Source organism: Alosa pseudoharengus, unplaced genomic scaffold, assembly GCF_046254945.1.
Source record: "Alosa pseudoharengus isolate Yale_2024_CS ecotype anadromous, Long Island Sound unplaced genomic scaffold, YU_APseudo_1.1 YU_APseudo_1.1_scf_3, whole genome shotgun sequence".
Taxonomy (NCBI): domain Eukaryota; kingdom Metazoa; phylum Chordata; class Actinopteri; order Clupeiformes; family Clupeidae; genus Alosa; species Alosa pseudoharengus.
In genome coordinates this window covers 23,575,996-23,589,232 of record NW_027468718.1, presented here as the reverse complement: position 1 = coordinate 23,589,232, position 13,237 = coordinate 23,575,996, and the positions used below count along the sequence as shown (strand labels likewise).

The following is a 13,237-nucleotide window of genomic DNA, read 5'->3' as shown; positions in this document are numbered from 1 at the left end:
CTCGACACAATATGCAGGGAAATTTGAGTTAAATGCAAGGGGTTCCGAACAAGCAGCTTTAAATGCACTCCAGGATGAACGTTTAGACTCGTGCATACAGTGCATGCCCACATGAAAACTGTATTTACAGTTGTACAAAACCACACAAAAGTAGTGCAAAATTATAGTAAAAAAGATACTGCATAGTGGCTGAGAGACTGAACCTACTTCATGTAAGTGATTATCAAATGGGATGAATGTCTTCACATAACATTAATATGAATTACTTGGCTCATTCACAAGTTCATAAAAAAGTGGCAAGTGCAGCCTTTTACTCGTCAACTGTTCCTTAAAATGCATCACAAGGCATTGATCACACATTTACTAGGTTTAAATCAATTTGGATAAATACTCCTGTGCATTAGCAGACCAAAGGGATTCATTTGGGAAAAATACAACATTGTGACATACAGTATACTAGTAGGTTAAAATGAGTGGGATTTTCACTAATTTAATCCATCAGGTGATCAATAATTGAGCGCATGCCATCAACTTCATGTTAAGGCATTGTAACCGCAAGGCTGGGGTCTATCAGTTCATCCAAAGAGGTTTGACACAGGTCTGGTTTTCACTGGACTCTTCAGGGACCCCTCTCCTTCATCCGTTTCTCTGAATGATGTGCTATGAACAATCTGGGTCTTGAAGCGGCTTCTGTTCAGCTTGATTCTGCCTATGGAGGCTTTTCTATAGAGAGATCTGGGCTTCACTGCGGCCGCATTCTCACCCTGTGCATCATCAGGGTGATTAAGCAGCCTGAGTGGGTTCAAGTTGGATGGCAGAACTTTAGGCAACCTCCATCGTCCGGCGCCACTCTCTGCATTCTCTACATCTGAGTCACTAGACGCCCCGATAATGTCTTTGATGTCCCCTGCCACACTACTGCTGAGGTACTGGGAGGCTTTTTTGCCACTGTAATCTCTCACCTCGACATCAGCATCAAAGGCACCCACAAGCAATTTCATTGCTTCAACATGACTGTGCATGGCTGCAAGGTGCAGAGGAGTGTAACCGGCACTGGAGCGTGCATTAATATTGACTGGAATGTCATGCTCTTTTGCGAAACTGACCAGCTTGGCAAGGAGCTCTTGTTTGCCTTGCTTTGCTGCCCAGTGCAGACAAGTGAATCCTGTCACAAAGTCTCTCTTTGTAACCAGATTTGGATCACAGACCAGGAGCTGTTGAAGGCTCTCCCACTGTCCATCAGATGCACACATCATCCACTCATGTTCCAGAGGGTCCAGCATCACTGCTGTGCAGTCCTCATCTGCTGAGGAAAGCAGGGAGGCTGTGTCTCCCTCGCTTCTTATTGACTCCCTGTTCCTTACAGCAATGTTACTTTGTGAGTTTCTGTGGACAAGGGTGCGGCGGACTTGGGGTGAGCTGCTCATCATTAGTTCAATAAAGTTCTTTCTGCTGCTTTTTGGGGTGTTACTATCACCACTATTCACCAAATCAAACACAGCCTCATTCATCCCGTCTTCTGAAAGCGCAAGCAAACTTCGTTGAGAGCCTCTTGAGGTCCGACAGCGATTAACTACAGAAATTGTCGGTCCTTTGATAACAGCTGATTCAGTATCAATTTCGTTAGCGGTGTCGGGGTTGGGAGATGACTGAACTTGACGAATGGCAGCTGTCTCCTCAGTTGTTCCATCTTCCAATTCAGTGACAGTTAGTTCATTTACAGGTCTAACATTTACAGTCATATCTAATTTCACATTTTCTGATGTTGTGGAGTCGTGCGTAATTAAACGTTTACCTTCATTCAAAGCGATATGTGAAATGTCCTCTGTTTTTTCATCTTCTGCACCGGACACTTTATCCCTGGTTTCGAAATGAACATCAGATACTTTTTTATCTGCAACGTCGTTGACAGTCGAGCTAAAACGACCATCGTTTTCCATAGAGGGCAGACCTAAAGTCATATTCAAATTCGACGTTCTATTCTGTACACAATTTTCAGAGAGTTTTCCCAATGGCGAGGGTTCATTACCGTTGTCGAGGTCATGTGTAGCACCATTGATGTGACTGCTTTCATTCCGCTCGGATGGACAAATCACATCAGCAGGGAGACCATTTCCATTGCATTCTCCATCATCTCTCACGACTGTTTGCATCCCCCCCTCTCTGTATTTTTTCTTCAAGCAGACGAATTTTTCTCCATTTTCCTGCTTGACAAAAGCGACATTATCCACAAAACGTTTTAATGCCTCCTTGAACGTCGTTTTTGTCGTAGGATCAAGGGAAACAGTTACTTTGAAATGGTCAATCAGTTCTCTATTTTTTACTCTCCCTCCTTTTTCAATTAGGTAACGCAAAACAGCCTCTTGGGTGCATTCAGACGCCATGGTTAAGCAGATCAAACGAGACGCAAAGGTCTTTTCACGTATTGTATACTGCCAGTGGTTGCCATATATTAGCCTAATAGCCTACTTTTCGTTGATGCAAATGACAGCATTCCACCTTCTACGGTCAGAAGTAGGTTATCCATTCAAGGGAGTATGCATGCAAGGCAAATGCGTCAGATAGGGGTCGCAACAGTAACAATGTCCATCGCATCCTAGCAACTAGCGCCTTGTTGGTGAAACCGTATTTGCATGGCCGTTCATTTTGGATCCCCATACGACCTACGAATGGAACCTTTTATTCAGTACAGAGCCAAAATGGTAACCAAAGCCTTGCACTTGCCTCAGATGTCAGCAGATCTTTGGAGAGGCGGGGTCGTGATGGGGGAAAATACCACTGCTCTGCAACAGGGGGACAATGCATTATTTTAGAATTCGTCATAAGTGTCAACATTGTGTCCATGGCCGTAGCCTACGCACCATTGAGGTCACTGAGCTCCAGACATCAGTATTTTTCCCCAAGGTAAAAAAGAAAAAGTCAGAGATAAGTTGCTTTAAAATAACAGTACTTCAGAACAGTAAACAGCAGTACAATGTCAAAAAGATAGGCCTGTCTAATCTTATCACTGGTGTTATCGGTCATTGCTTTAACTTGTAGTGGAGAGATCTTGTAGCCTATTGTTACTATGTTTTTCCTCAACAATTTGTCCCTGGACCTGCTGAGCAGAATTTGATTTCATTTTCATAAAAACTCATAGACAAAAAATGAAAAGACAGCATCAATCAAAGCTTCTGGGAAGGGAGCAGATTTCGGACAGGATTAGGAGAAAACAACAGTGAGAAGAAAGTGATGGTGGATATGGGAAGTGTTAGGGAGTAAGTCTATCAATACAGAGAAAAATGATGAACCATTGCCTTTCATAAACTTAAATTGACAGAATATGCTGCATTGAATAGGCTATAGGCTACTAAATTAGGCTTTCACCCAAATTAAACCTAAAATTCAAACTGAAGCAAACATGTCACTAAATGTCAATCAATGTCAATACACAAACAAAACAAATGTCTGTATGGGAAAGTGTAATGAATACAGCTAGCTTATGGCCAGTGTTGAAGGCTTAGGGTAGTAAACTTAATTTTAGGGTGTGTGCTTATTGGGGGTCCTCCGTTTTTGGACCTCTGTATCTTCAAAACTCGCATATGACTCTGATAGTGTCAAAGACCTGACACTTTCTGAAAGCCATAAGAAACCACTATCAGCGCTCTATAAACTGTATTATGCGAACGCTTGCATCTTACATTAAATTACAAATGCAAATCTCTATACATTTCATGGCAGCATTGAACCAAACCTTAGAATACCCAATACGAATGGTTGTTTTTCATATTATACATTCCAATATTAGAATTTCAGCTGTGCACTTTCCACATTACTTTGGAGGGCTGAAATGTTCCATTTTGAGCCTACAGGACAAGTAAAGCTTAAATTAGTCCAAGTTCTGAAGTGGACTAAACAACAGAAAATAGGTAGCAGATAAGCAGCTTACAGCATTTGTGTTCCTGAGCTTTTGGAGTGATCCAACAGTCTCGGTTTTAAGGCAGAGGTAATTGTAATTCTGTAGGAATTCCAATGTGAGCCCTTGTTCATTTGTGAAAGGGTTTGCTGGTGTGAAACTGCATCCTTGGTCTGTGTGTGTCTTCCAGGTTCACACTGAGCTCTGCTGCCTTTGAACTGGAGGGGATGAGCCTCTTTTACAGTCAGGTACCCAAAGCCACACTGTGGACAAGCAGTTTTTATACTTTAAGTTATTAATTTCTTATAATATTCATTTCTTATTGGTAGTAAAGATGTTGGATCAACCAATAGTTGTCAGTTACTGACATTACAGCTACTAATTGTGTTTTTTTAGGGACTCTTAAACATGTTTAATTTTCCAAGAGATTAGTGCATGAAAGGCTTCAAATTTGAATTTGTCTCTGATAGCTTTCCATCCTAGAGTTTGGGCTACTGTACATTTGGAGAATTCTGTTGATGCAATTCCAAGACTGCTGATGTTAATTCTCTACTCTCCCTGCCCCCTGCCTTACTGTTGTGGAGCCAGTTGTGTGAACTGTTGACTTAACCTCGTTTAATGAGACATTCTTTAGATTTCCAAGCTTTTCAAAGCAACATGAAATCCCCTAAATCTGAGGATGAAGCTCAGCAGAAAAGTCCCGTAGAGAGTCCACACTGGCCCTGTGTAACTCAGGGCTTAAAGCGAAGAACATTTCTGAGCCTGAAGTTTTATCAAACATTTTTGAAGATGTCATAGTTTTTTCCACCTTATTCCACGAATACACAGGGGGAGCACCATCTTTGTCTGCTTTGTGTTTGAACTTCCCATTGAGCAATACATCCATTGTGATACATTGAGATAGCAGAGTTCTATTGAGATGATTGACATCATATGTTATGGGTCATCCTAGGAATGTTAGGGACGTTTATTTAGGATTTTAGTGATACACCTTTCCTATCTAAAGTTAGGAGAACACAGTATGGTATTGATACGGTGCTGAGATATCTCCACCTTGGGTGGCGAAGTACAATCTTGCCATCTGACCTCCTGATGGCATTTTTTATTTCCTCCCAAGTTAGCCTCTCCATCCTCTTCTGCTGTGTTATACCAATGAAGCTAACTAGACGGAACTAGCCGACCGGAACATTGAACACAAGGCACAAGAAAATACATTTCTAAAATGGGCATGGCGGAATACAGTAAGGTGAATACGCATATTAACTATTTTCAAATCTTTAACAGCCCAGCCCACAGCTGAATTCAGGCACAGTGCCTGAACACTTTAAGCCCTGGTAACTACTGCTGCAGATAACCATTTGCAGACAATATTAACTCATGATATTGACATGATATTTAGTTCAGTTATCATTATTATTTAAGCCTTTTCAGAATGCCTTATGAACCTATTTCATTTGTGTCTGTGTGTGGCACCAGTTTTGGAGATGGAGGAGATACAGGTGGAATTCTGAAAACACACACACACACACACACACACACACACACACACACACACACACACACACACACTCACTGGAATTCCATATATAAATTATGCTAAATATTCATACATGTGTTTGACGCTATAGAGAAAGCAAAGTTACAGTTAAGTGTGCCAAACTGGACATTCATTTAACATGATACTAATTTCAGATGTAGGCCTATCAATGATGTGAAGTTGTTTCAAGAAATTCCAACAAGCCCTTACAAACTGTGTGTCCAGTTATGTTGGTGCCCATGGTAGCTGGGTGTTGTTGATGAGTCTCCCAATTTACATTAGAGAAAGAATATTGTGAATTTAGTTATATGATTGTTATATTTATTGTGCAACAGTAGTATATGGAAGAATAAATAGATTGCAGTAATTACAACTCTTCAATTAGCATACCATACCAGTAGGCTACTGAATCAGATTATATCCAATATCGGGATAACATACAAGGCACCACTAGATGGCACCAATGTATAAATGATGCTTGTATCAAAAACACATGACCTATATTCTAGGTACCTCAAACTCTAACAAGCAGGCTGCTTTTCTGAATAATTGCCTTATTTCATTTGGTCCTTCGCCCAATGCTACCAGCTATCTTGTAATCAGGCCCTAATAAAATACACAATCTAGATAAAAACACACCAGATTCTGAGACTGGTTGCCAGGGAAACTAGCAGGAAAGAGAGAGAGAGAGAAAGAGAGAGAGAGAGAGAGAGAAGGTTACCTGATTGTGTAGGAAGCAGAGTAATGAAAAAATGTCACAGTAGCTTTGTGAAGTGATGTAAATTTCACTAGCTTATGTGTACGCATTGACCTCAGGTGCACCTTTTCTGTTCTGGGTGTTTATGTGAGAGGCCACTGGTCCCTCTGCAATTTCAACATTGGTGTAACAAAGAGATACAGTAGCATTCTCAATAACTGGAAAGATAGCATGCGATTCTGTCATTGTTTGCAATTCGTTTTTGGTATAAACTGTGGTCATTTGAAAAATAAAAAGATACCCGCACACTGTTTCTATCAGCTCCCAGAGTGGTTTATTAGTACAACGTTTTGACCAGAGGTCTTCGTCAGGTCTTCGTCATACCTGACGAAGACCTCTGGTCGAAACGTTGTACTAATAAACCACTCTGGGAGCTGATAGAAACAGTGTGCGGGTATCTTTTTATTTTTCAATTGTCGGCTAAGCCTTTTACCCAGCACCTGTTTAAATTTGGAGATGTGCGTGCATTCCACTCTTTGACTTATAAACTGTGGTCATACCTTGCTCTGTTTTCTATTCATGTCAGACAAGGGATCACCTCCTCTCACTGAAGTTAAATGTTGACAGGAAGTGTTTGACTTTCTGGCAGCCTGTACTCTCTTTTATTCAAGAAAAGCCTAAATGTCCCATTTTTGGAATCAAAGCTTCTGTTAATCAACATTATCTCTCATATGACCTTGTCAAAAAAAGCCCTGACTTGTTAAAGCTTATAGTTCTCTGGCTCTGAAAGGCATTGCCTTTCACTGAGCAGTCTGCCCTCTCAAGTTATGGACAGCTTCAAAAACTGTCTTGAGAAGTCTCAGGGAGATGCCCTTAAATTTCAATCAATATCCACTGGTGCAGGGCAATATCCTAGGCTATCGGACAGGTACCTGAGACAAATCTCTCACAAATAGAGTCAGACATTTCTGGAGCCTGGGGGAATGGATCATGGTCTGGATGACTTCATGCCTGCTGCTTTCTCCCAGAGGGGCACAGTGCTGAATTGACTTCAGAATGTATTGCTGGTACAATTTCCCCATCATAGAATATCAAAAACAACACGGGCAGTTTACCGTCCTGTCCCTGAACACTAGGTGTTACCGCCATCCTGCCAAGAATTTTAAACAAACGAGCGAAGGCACACACCTTTTCTATTCCAAATAACCTCTCTGCCTGACAGGGACCCTGGAAATAATCACTGGCATTTGCATTTAGATTGTCCTTGGTTGACAGCCTTCTGGAGTGATTCTTCTACACAGCAATGTTTGGCAAAGGAAATTGGTCTGTCATTTATGTGGATTTTCCCCTAAGTCAGAGGATCTGAATTCCCAATTACAAAACACCAATGGTCTTGGGCATCTGAATATAATACTTCAAATATGGACAGACGTAGAAATGGCACACAAAAGATAGACAAAAAACAACCTTTGCTATGTGTGTGAGACACCATATGATAAATGTGACCCAGGCTCATATGCATCGCCATCAGAGGAGGAGCAGCCATTGTGTGGACGTGGTGACAAGATGGCATTTCAGCGCACTCTGGCACTGGACGTCACTAATACCGATTAAGAGAGCCTGATGCAGCCATGGCAGCCCTGAGCCAGTGGTGATGGCCAGACACTGGGGCCGAATGCTGTGAAGCAAAGGTCAATGCGGGGGAGTAGAGGCGATGGACTCTATTTGTGCCAGAATTTGTGTGTGTGGAGGTGAGCTCACCTAAACACTCACCTTACCAATGTACCTCACTAGACACAGCCCAAACTGATGACCAAACCTGCTGATATTATAGGATAGAATACAATACGCCTGGACACATTTTCATAATTGGTCAAGTAATAATTAAAACTCAAGAAAAGCAAACAGTTTATTTTAAAACAAAGGCATTTATTGCTTAAATGCACTTCACATGAAAAACCAAACAAACCACATGTAGTTAATACAAGACAAAATGTAAATGAATCCAATGCAGGTTACCATGAGCAGAGGAAATATTCCTCAATATCTCAACTCATTACCAATGGCCCATAAATATGTATTCACAATATATATTTATATATTTATACTTCTTTTTCATTGTAGCAATGTAAAACTCCTCTTAATAATTATGCATGACTTTCCATGCTTGACAAAAATCCTCTTGAGAAAAAAACTCTTTTCACTATTCAGTGGTACACATGTTCTCGTCAGAAAGGTCGAACACCTTGCACTGAACTCAGATCCATGAGAATGTTGGAGAATAGTGACACCAAGATGGAGGACAGTTGCAATATCCTGTCCACCTATCTCAGGCATCAAGAGAATGCTGCATCTCCAACATGGATATGGACTTGTGCTTCTCGCCCAGAGACCACACCCTCCTAAATTCACATGATTCACAGGGAAAAAACAACCTTGATGTTCTTGAAATATTGACATTTCAAACCAAACATACACAAGGAGAAACACAACTGTACACAGTTGCTTTACAACCATAACACCACTGCATTGTTTTTGTTCACTTGATCCAAGGCAATACGAGGATGGCGATGAGGACAGCACCACAGATTGAGGAGAGGCATGAAGAATGGCCTACACTGTGGGCTGAGGCTGAGGGAGGGGAAGAGGAGGGGGTTGGCTGAGATGGCTAGTCTTTTTCATGAGGAACCATAAATCTCTCCTCACCTTTCTCCACCTGCCTCCACTTCCTGACCCATCCCCCGGAGGTCCCTGACGGGGGGGGGGGGGGGGGAGTGTGCTGTGATGTGCTGGCACTGATAACTCTAATGATGAAGAATGGGCGAGGGGGATCAGTTCCACACGGGGAACCACCGCCGCCTCTGTCCCTGGAGAAGGGGATCAATCATCACTGCTGATATTTCCTTCAATAGAAAGATCTAGAAATGGATGCGCGAGGGGGGAAGGAACACTCCTCCCATGTGCTATCTGCTCTCGTGGCCGAGAGGGTGATGAGGATGGGGATGGTCTTAATCTCTATGCTTTTGATTTTCCAATGGGCCGTAATCTCTGTCAATCCCCCAATCGCTGCGTTAAGTGACAAATCCCCCAACAGTTTCCACAATCCACTGTGGGTTGACACCAATCCCAGTGAGATTGCCAACGTGATTATGGAGATTACACTGGGCCTCCTTTTTTCCCTACTGTGCTCTATACTATATTTTTAGTCCATTCGAAGAAGCCTTCCTCTGTGACGCATGTACAGTCTGACATACTGTCCCAAATGCAGTCCATCTTTTAAAAGATCTAAACCTCTAAAGGTTGTGCTTTGTCTGGTTTGGTTCTTTTGGGGCGTGAGCCGACAGTGTACCCACACGTGTGTGTGTGTGTGTGTGTGTGTGTGTGTGTGTGTGTGTGTGTGTGTGTGTGTGTGTGTGTGTGTGTGTGTGTGTGTGTGTTTTGGGACCTTAGGTGTCCCATTCACTCTAACCTAGCTGTTGGCTCTGCTACTGGACAGCGTGGTTTCAGGCAACAACAAAAAAAAACAACAACAAAAAAACAGCTCTTTCGACAATCTTGCTGGCCTCCCTTAGCGAAGCAATGTGGCTGTTTGCCTAGAAAAGTAATTATGTGCTTTGAGTTCCAGCTGCTTCCACACTGAAAACATTGGCAAAAGCTTTCTCCTCACAGCCTCTGATGGAGTGCTAGTTTCCTAGTCTGTGCAGTTCAATGCTGCGGTCGCAGGTGCAACAGGTTTTCAAGCCATCTTGGGGGAAGTGGATCAGAGGGGAATCCATTAACTCACGCTTTTAGAACAAGCATGGGAGGGGGACTTTTGCTACACAATAACACAAAACGTAACCAAACCAAAAACATTTAGCATTTCATTGTATCCATAAGACACATTTAGTACAGGTACATGGAAATTCATGTATAGAGTAAAACACTTACTCGTCAAAATGGTAAAAAATCATGTTAAATTACCCACTGACCATAACACTACAGTAGCCATACAAAAAGCCGCACATTTAAATTCATCAGCTCTTTAAGAAATGTCATGAGAAGTAGAAGTGGGGGAACACACTGAGGCAGGTAAGAACAGGATGACTTGTCACACAACTGCTTAGCTCACTTCAGTCAGAAAGAAAGAGAGACAGTGGAACTCTTCCCGTTGCTCCGACCTCCCAAGAGAATAACTGTCATCAGTTCTATTACCAAAGGTGACCCCTTCACAATCACAATCACAATCAGTCTGTGTGGTTTCCACCTCTCCTTTGGTTGTCTTATCAGAGTTGCTGTGCTGGGAACTATTTGTCATGATATTATTAAAAAAACTGGAGTGCAAGGACTTTTTTTTTTATTAGGGTGATAACAATTACCCAGTTGAGCACTTTTGATGACTGAAATAAGGGCACAGGGAATATTCTGTGGATGTGGTAGGCTTCACAACTCTGTAGATCTGAACTCAACAAAGACCCATGCAAGGGGTGTGTGCGTGTGCCTGTGCCTGTGTGTGTGTGTGTGTGTGTGTGTGTGTGCGTGTGTGTGTGTGTGTGTGTGTCTCTATATGTGTGTTGGGGGAGTAGTGTGGGGTGGGGGGTGTGGGGGTTCCAACAAGCACACAGCAGCTGCTTCAAGAGGAGTAAGAGAGGAGGAGCAACGCTCCGTTACATGAACACAAGCTGGGTGGGCCCTGCATCCAGGGCTGTGGCTCAGTCAGAGGCTGGTTCTGGTGTTGGCAGAGATGGAAGGCACTGCTTGAGCCTGGCTTCACTGAACTGAGGAGTTCTGGAGGTTGTGTGTGTGTGTGTGTATGTGTGTGTGTGTGTGTGTGTGTGTGTTACCACATGTGTGTGCTCTCTCTCCTACATGACCTCACACCAAGAAGGCTTCTGCCAGCTGGCCTTTGCTGTGCTTTCAGGTGGAGAGAGCGCGTGGGAGAGACATGTCACAGATGACTATGGCAGTGAGGGACTGGTCTGTCTGCTGTGGTGGTGCTTCTCTGGCACCTGGGTCTTCACCAGGAGCTGAATTCGCTGCTGTTCTGTTGTGTTCTGTTCACGTTGGTGCATGATGATCTCTGCCTGTGCTTGCTGCGCTGTTGTCAGAGAGGTCCCCACGATCACGAATGGCGGCTCTTTCACTGCACCACTTCAGTGGGCTTCTGTAAAAAAAGGCACCTTTCTGAGGCTGTCCCTGGAGGTGCCTGTTCAGAAAAGATCCTCTTCACCCAGCACCACCACCACCACCACCCCCCACTAACCACCACCGCAGGGTGAAGCCGGTGGTGGTCAATCCTCCGGAGCCACCGCGCTCTCAGAAGATCTCCACAAAGCTGCCGGGGAAGAGGCCGGTGCGGCCCGTGCGCTGCAGCGTGCCTTTGTACCAGCCGTCCTCCCGCTTCTTGTGCACGAAGACGATGTCGCCCTCTTTCAACTCGATCTCCGCCTCGCTCTGCGGTGGGTAGGGCACCACCACCCGGTACCTGTGGAGACACGAGAGGGAGAGAGAGAGAGAAAGAAGGGAGGAGACAGCGTGAGCACTGGCCGCAACACCTGGACAGGTTGGGGACGCGCACACACAGGAAGTGCTCCGCCCCGGTGATCTGGGATGCATATGCATGGAAAAGCCACATCAAATGGGCAGAGCGGCGGCTGATTTACGGGGGTGTGTGCGCGGGAGAGGCCGGGGTGGAGGATGAGCTGGGCCGAGCCAGCGGAAGCACACGCGGGCCCCTTTGATGAGCCGGATTTATGGGCCGCATCTGCAGGCGCAGACATGAAAGGTGACAGGATCATCCCTTGTTGGGAGGGCTGGAGGTAAAGCCAGGGAGCAGCGGAGGTAAGACACATTTCACAATTCAGCTGAAGTCTGGCTGATGCGCTCCCCATCCCCCCCCCCCCCCCCCTCCGTCTCCAAACTGTTTCAGATTGCGCCACACTGGGTGTGTATATGTGTGCGTATACTGTATGTGTGTGTATGTTTGTTTGTGTGAGTGTGTGTGTGTATTTGCCTATGTCTGTGTGTGTGTGTGTGTGTGTGTGTCTGTGTGGTTTCAGATTGCACCAGACTGTGTATGTATGTGTGTGTGTGTGTGTTTGTTTGTGTGTGTGTGTGTGTGTGTGTGTGGTTTCAGATTGCACCAGACTGTGTGTGAATATGCATGTGTGTGTATGTTTGTGTGTGTGTGTGTGTGTGTGTGTGTACAGTAGTTGCCTCTCCCCTTATATGGGACTGTGATGGGTCCCAGGTGGTGCAAGGCATTGCACAACATTCTATATTCTAAGCAACTGCCGGAACTTGGCGGATGTGTCATTGTCTGCTTCTCTCGTCCTGGGAGTCCTGGGTGTGTCATAGGAGGGCTGAATCCTAACTCAGAGATAAGCACATCCACCTCACCACACCGTGCCAACAACACAAGCTTCACTAGACGAGGACGGAGAAGAAGATTTCAGTTAGAGCTCTTATGAGTAATGAGGCTTTCTGTATGCATGGTATATGCCCTCTACAGCATCCTCTGGGCTACGCTTTCTTGAATGATCTGCATATATGTGTCATTTTCATTTAGATATTCATAAAATGATGACTCTGAAAGCAACAATGGCAATGTTCAGAAAGCCTTCTTTTCACAAGTGGGCCGCCATCCCTGGGGAACAAACATATTTGATTGTGTGTGCTCTCAGCATTGATTTTCCTGGGAAGCAGCATGGATTTTGGCCCTGTAATTACACGCGAACGTGTCTACTGCTACCCTTGCAAAAATCGTGGCGATATTATTTGCAGCGCAGCCCTAAGCCCAGTTTGACGACACGATTTTGGAAGAGCGCAGAAAATCGATGGCCGGTTTTTATAGCGACGGTGAATCACGGAGGCAGCGGGGGTGGTGGTGGTGGTGGGGGGGGGGTCGCTGTGCGACAGGCGAGCTTGGGGCTGAGGGGCAGTAGCCCAGAACGTATGAGTCCACTGAGGGTGCGGCCTGCCTCCGGGCTCTCGCCCAAGACTGATGGCGGTCATTGCCGAAGGGGCTCTCGGGAGGCGGAAGGCCACGGCTGGGAATGTGTGTGATCTCTCGGTGCCCAGAGGTGCACTCTCCTGCAGGCCAGAGCACCTGAGTCCTGCACATGTTCCA

General features: G+C 44.6%; 2 protein-coding genes across 2 annotated transcripts in view; both read right to left on the bottom strand.

Annotated features, from left to right (window-relative positions):
- Positions 1–575: 575 nt before the first annotated feature.
- Positions 576–1,742, bottom strand: sowahca (sosondowah ankyrin repeat domain family Ca). The gene has a single exon (XM_076262794.1). The coding sequence runs from the start codon at positions 1,740–1,742 to the stop codon at positions 576–578; it is 1,167 nt and encodes a 388-aa protein (XP_076118909.1).
- A 6,370-nt stretch (positions 1,743–8,112) lies between these two features.
- Positions 8,113–13,237, bottom strand: part of LOC143100439 (E3 ubiquitin-protein ligase SH3RF3-like) — a 99,006-nt gene continuing 93,881 nt past the window's right edge. The window contains exon 11 of the mRNA XM_076263624.1: positions 8,113–11,593. Coding sequence (XP_076119739.1) covers positions 11,425–11,593 — 169 coding nt within the window. The 3' untranslated portion in view covers positions 8,113–11,424. The remainder of the gene's footprint in view (positions 11,594–13,237) is intronic.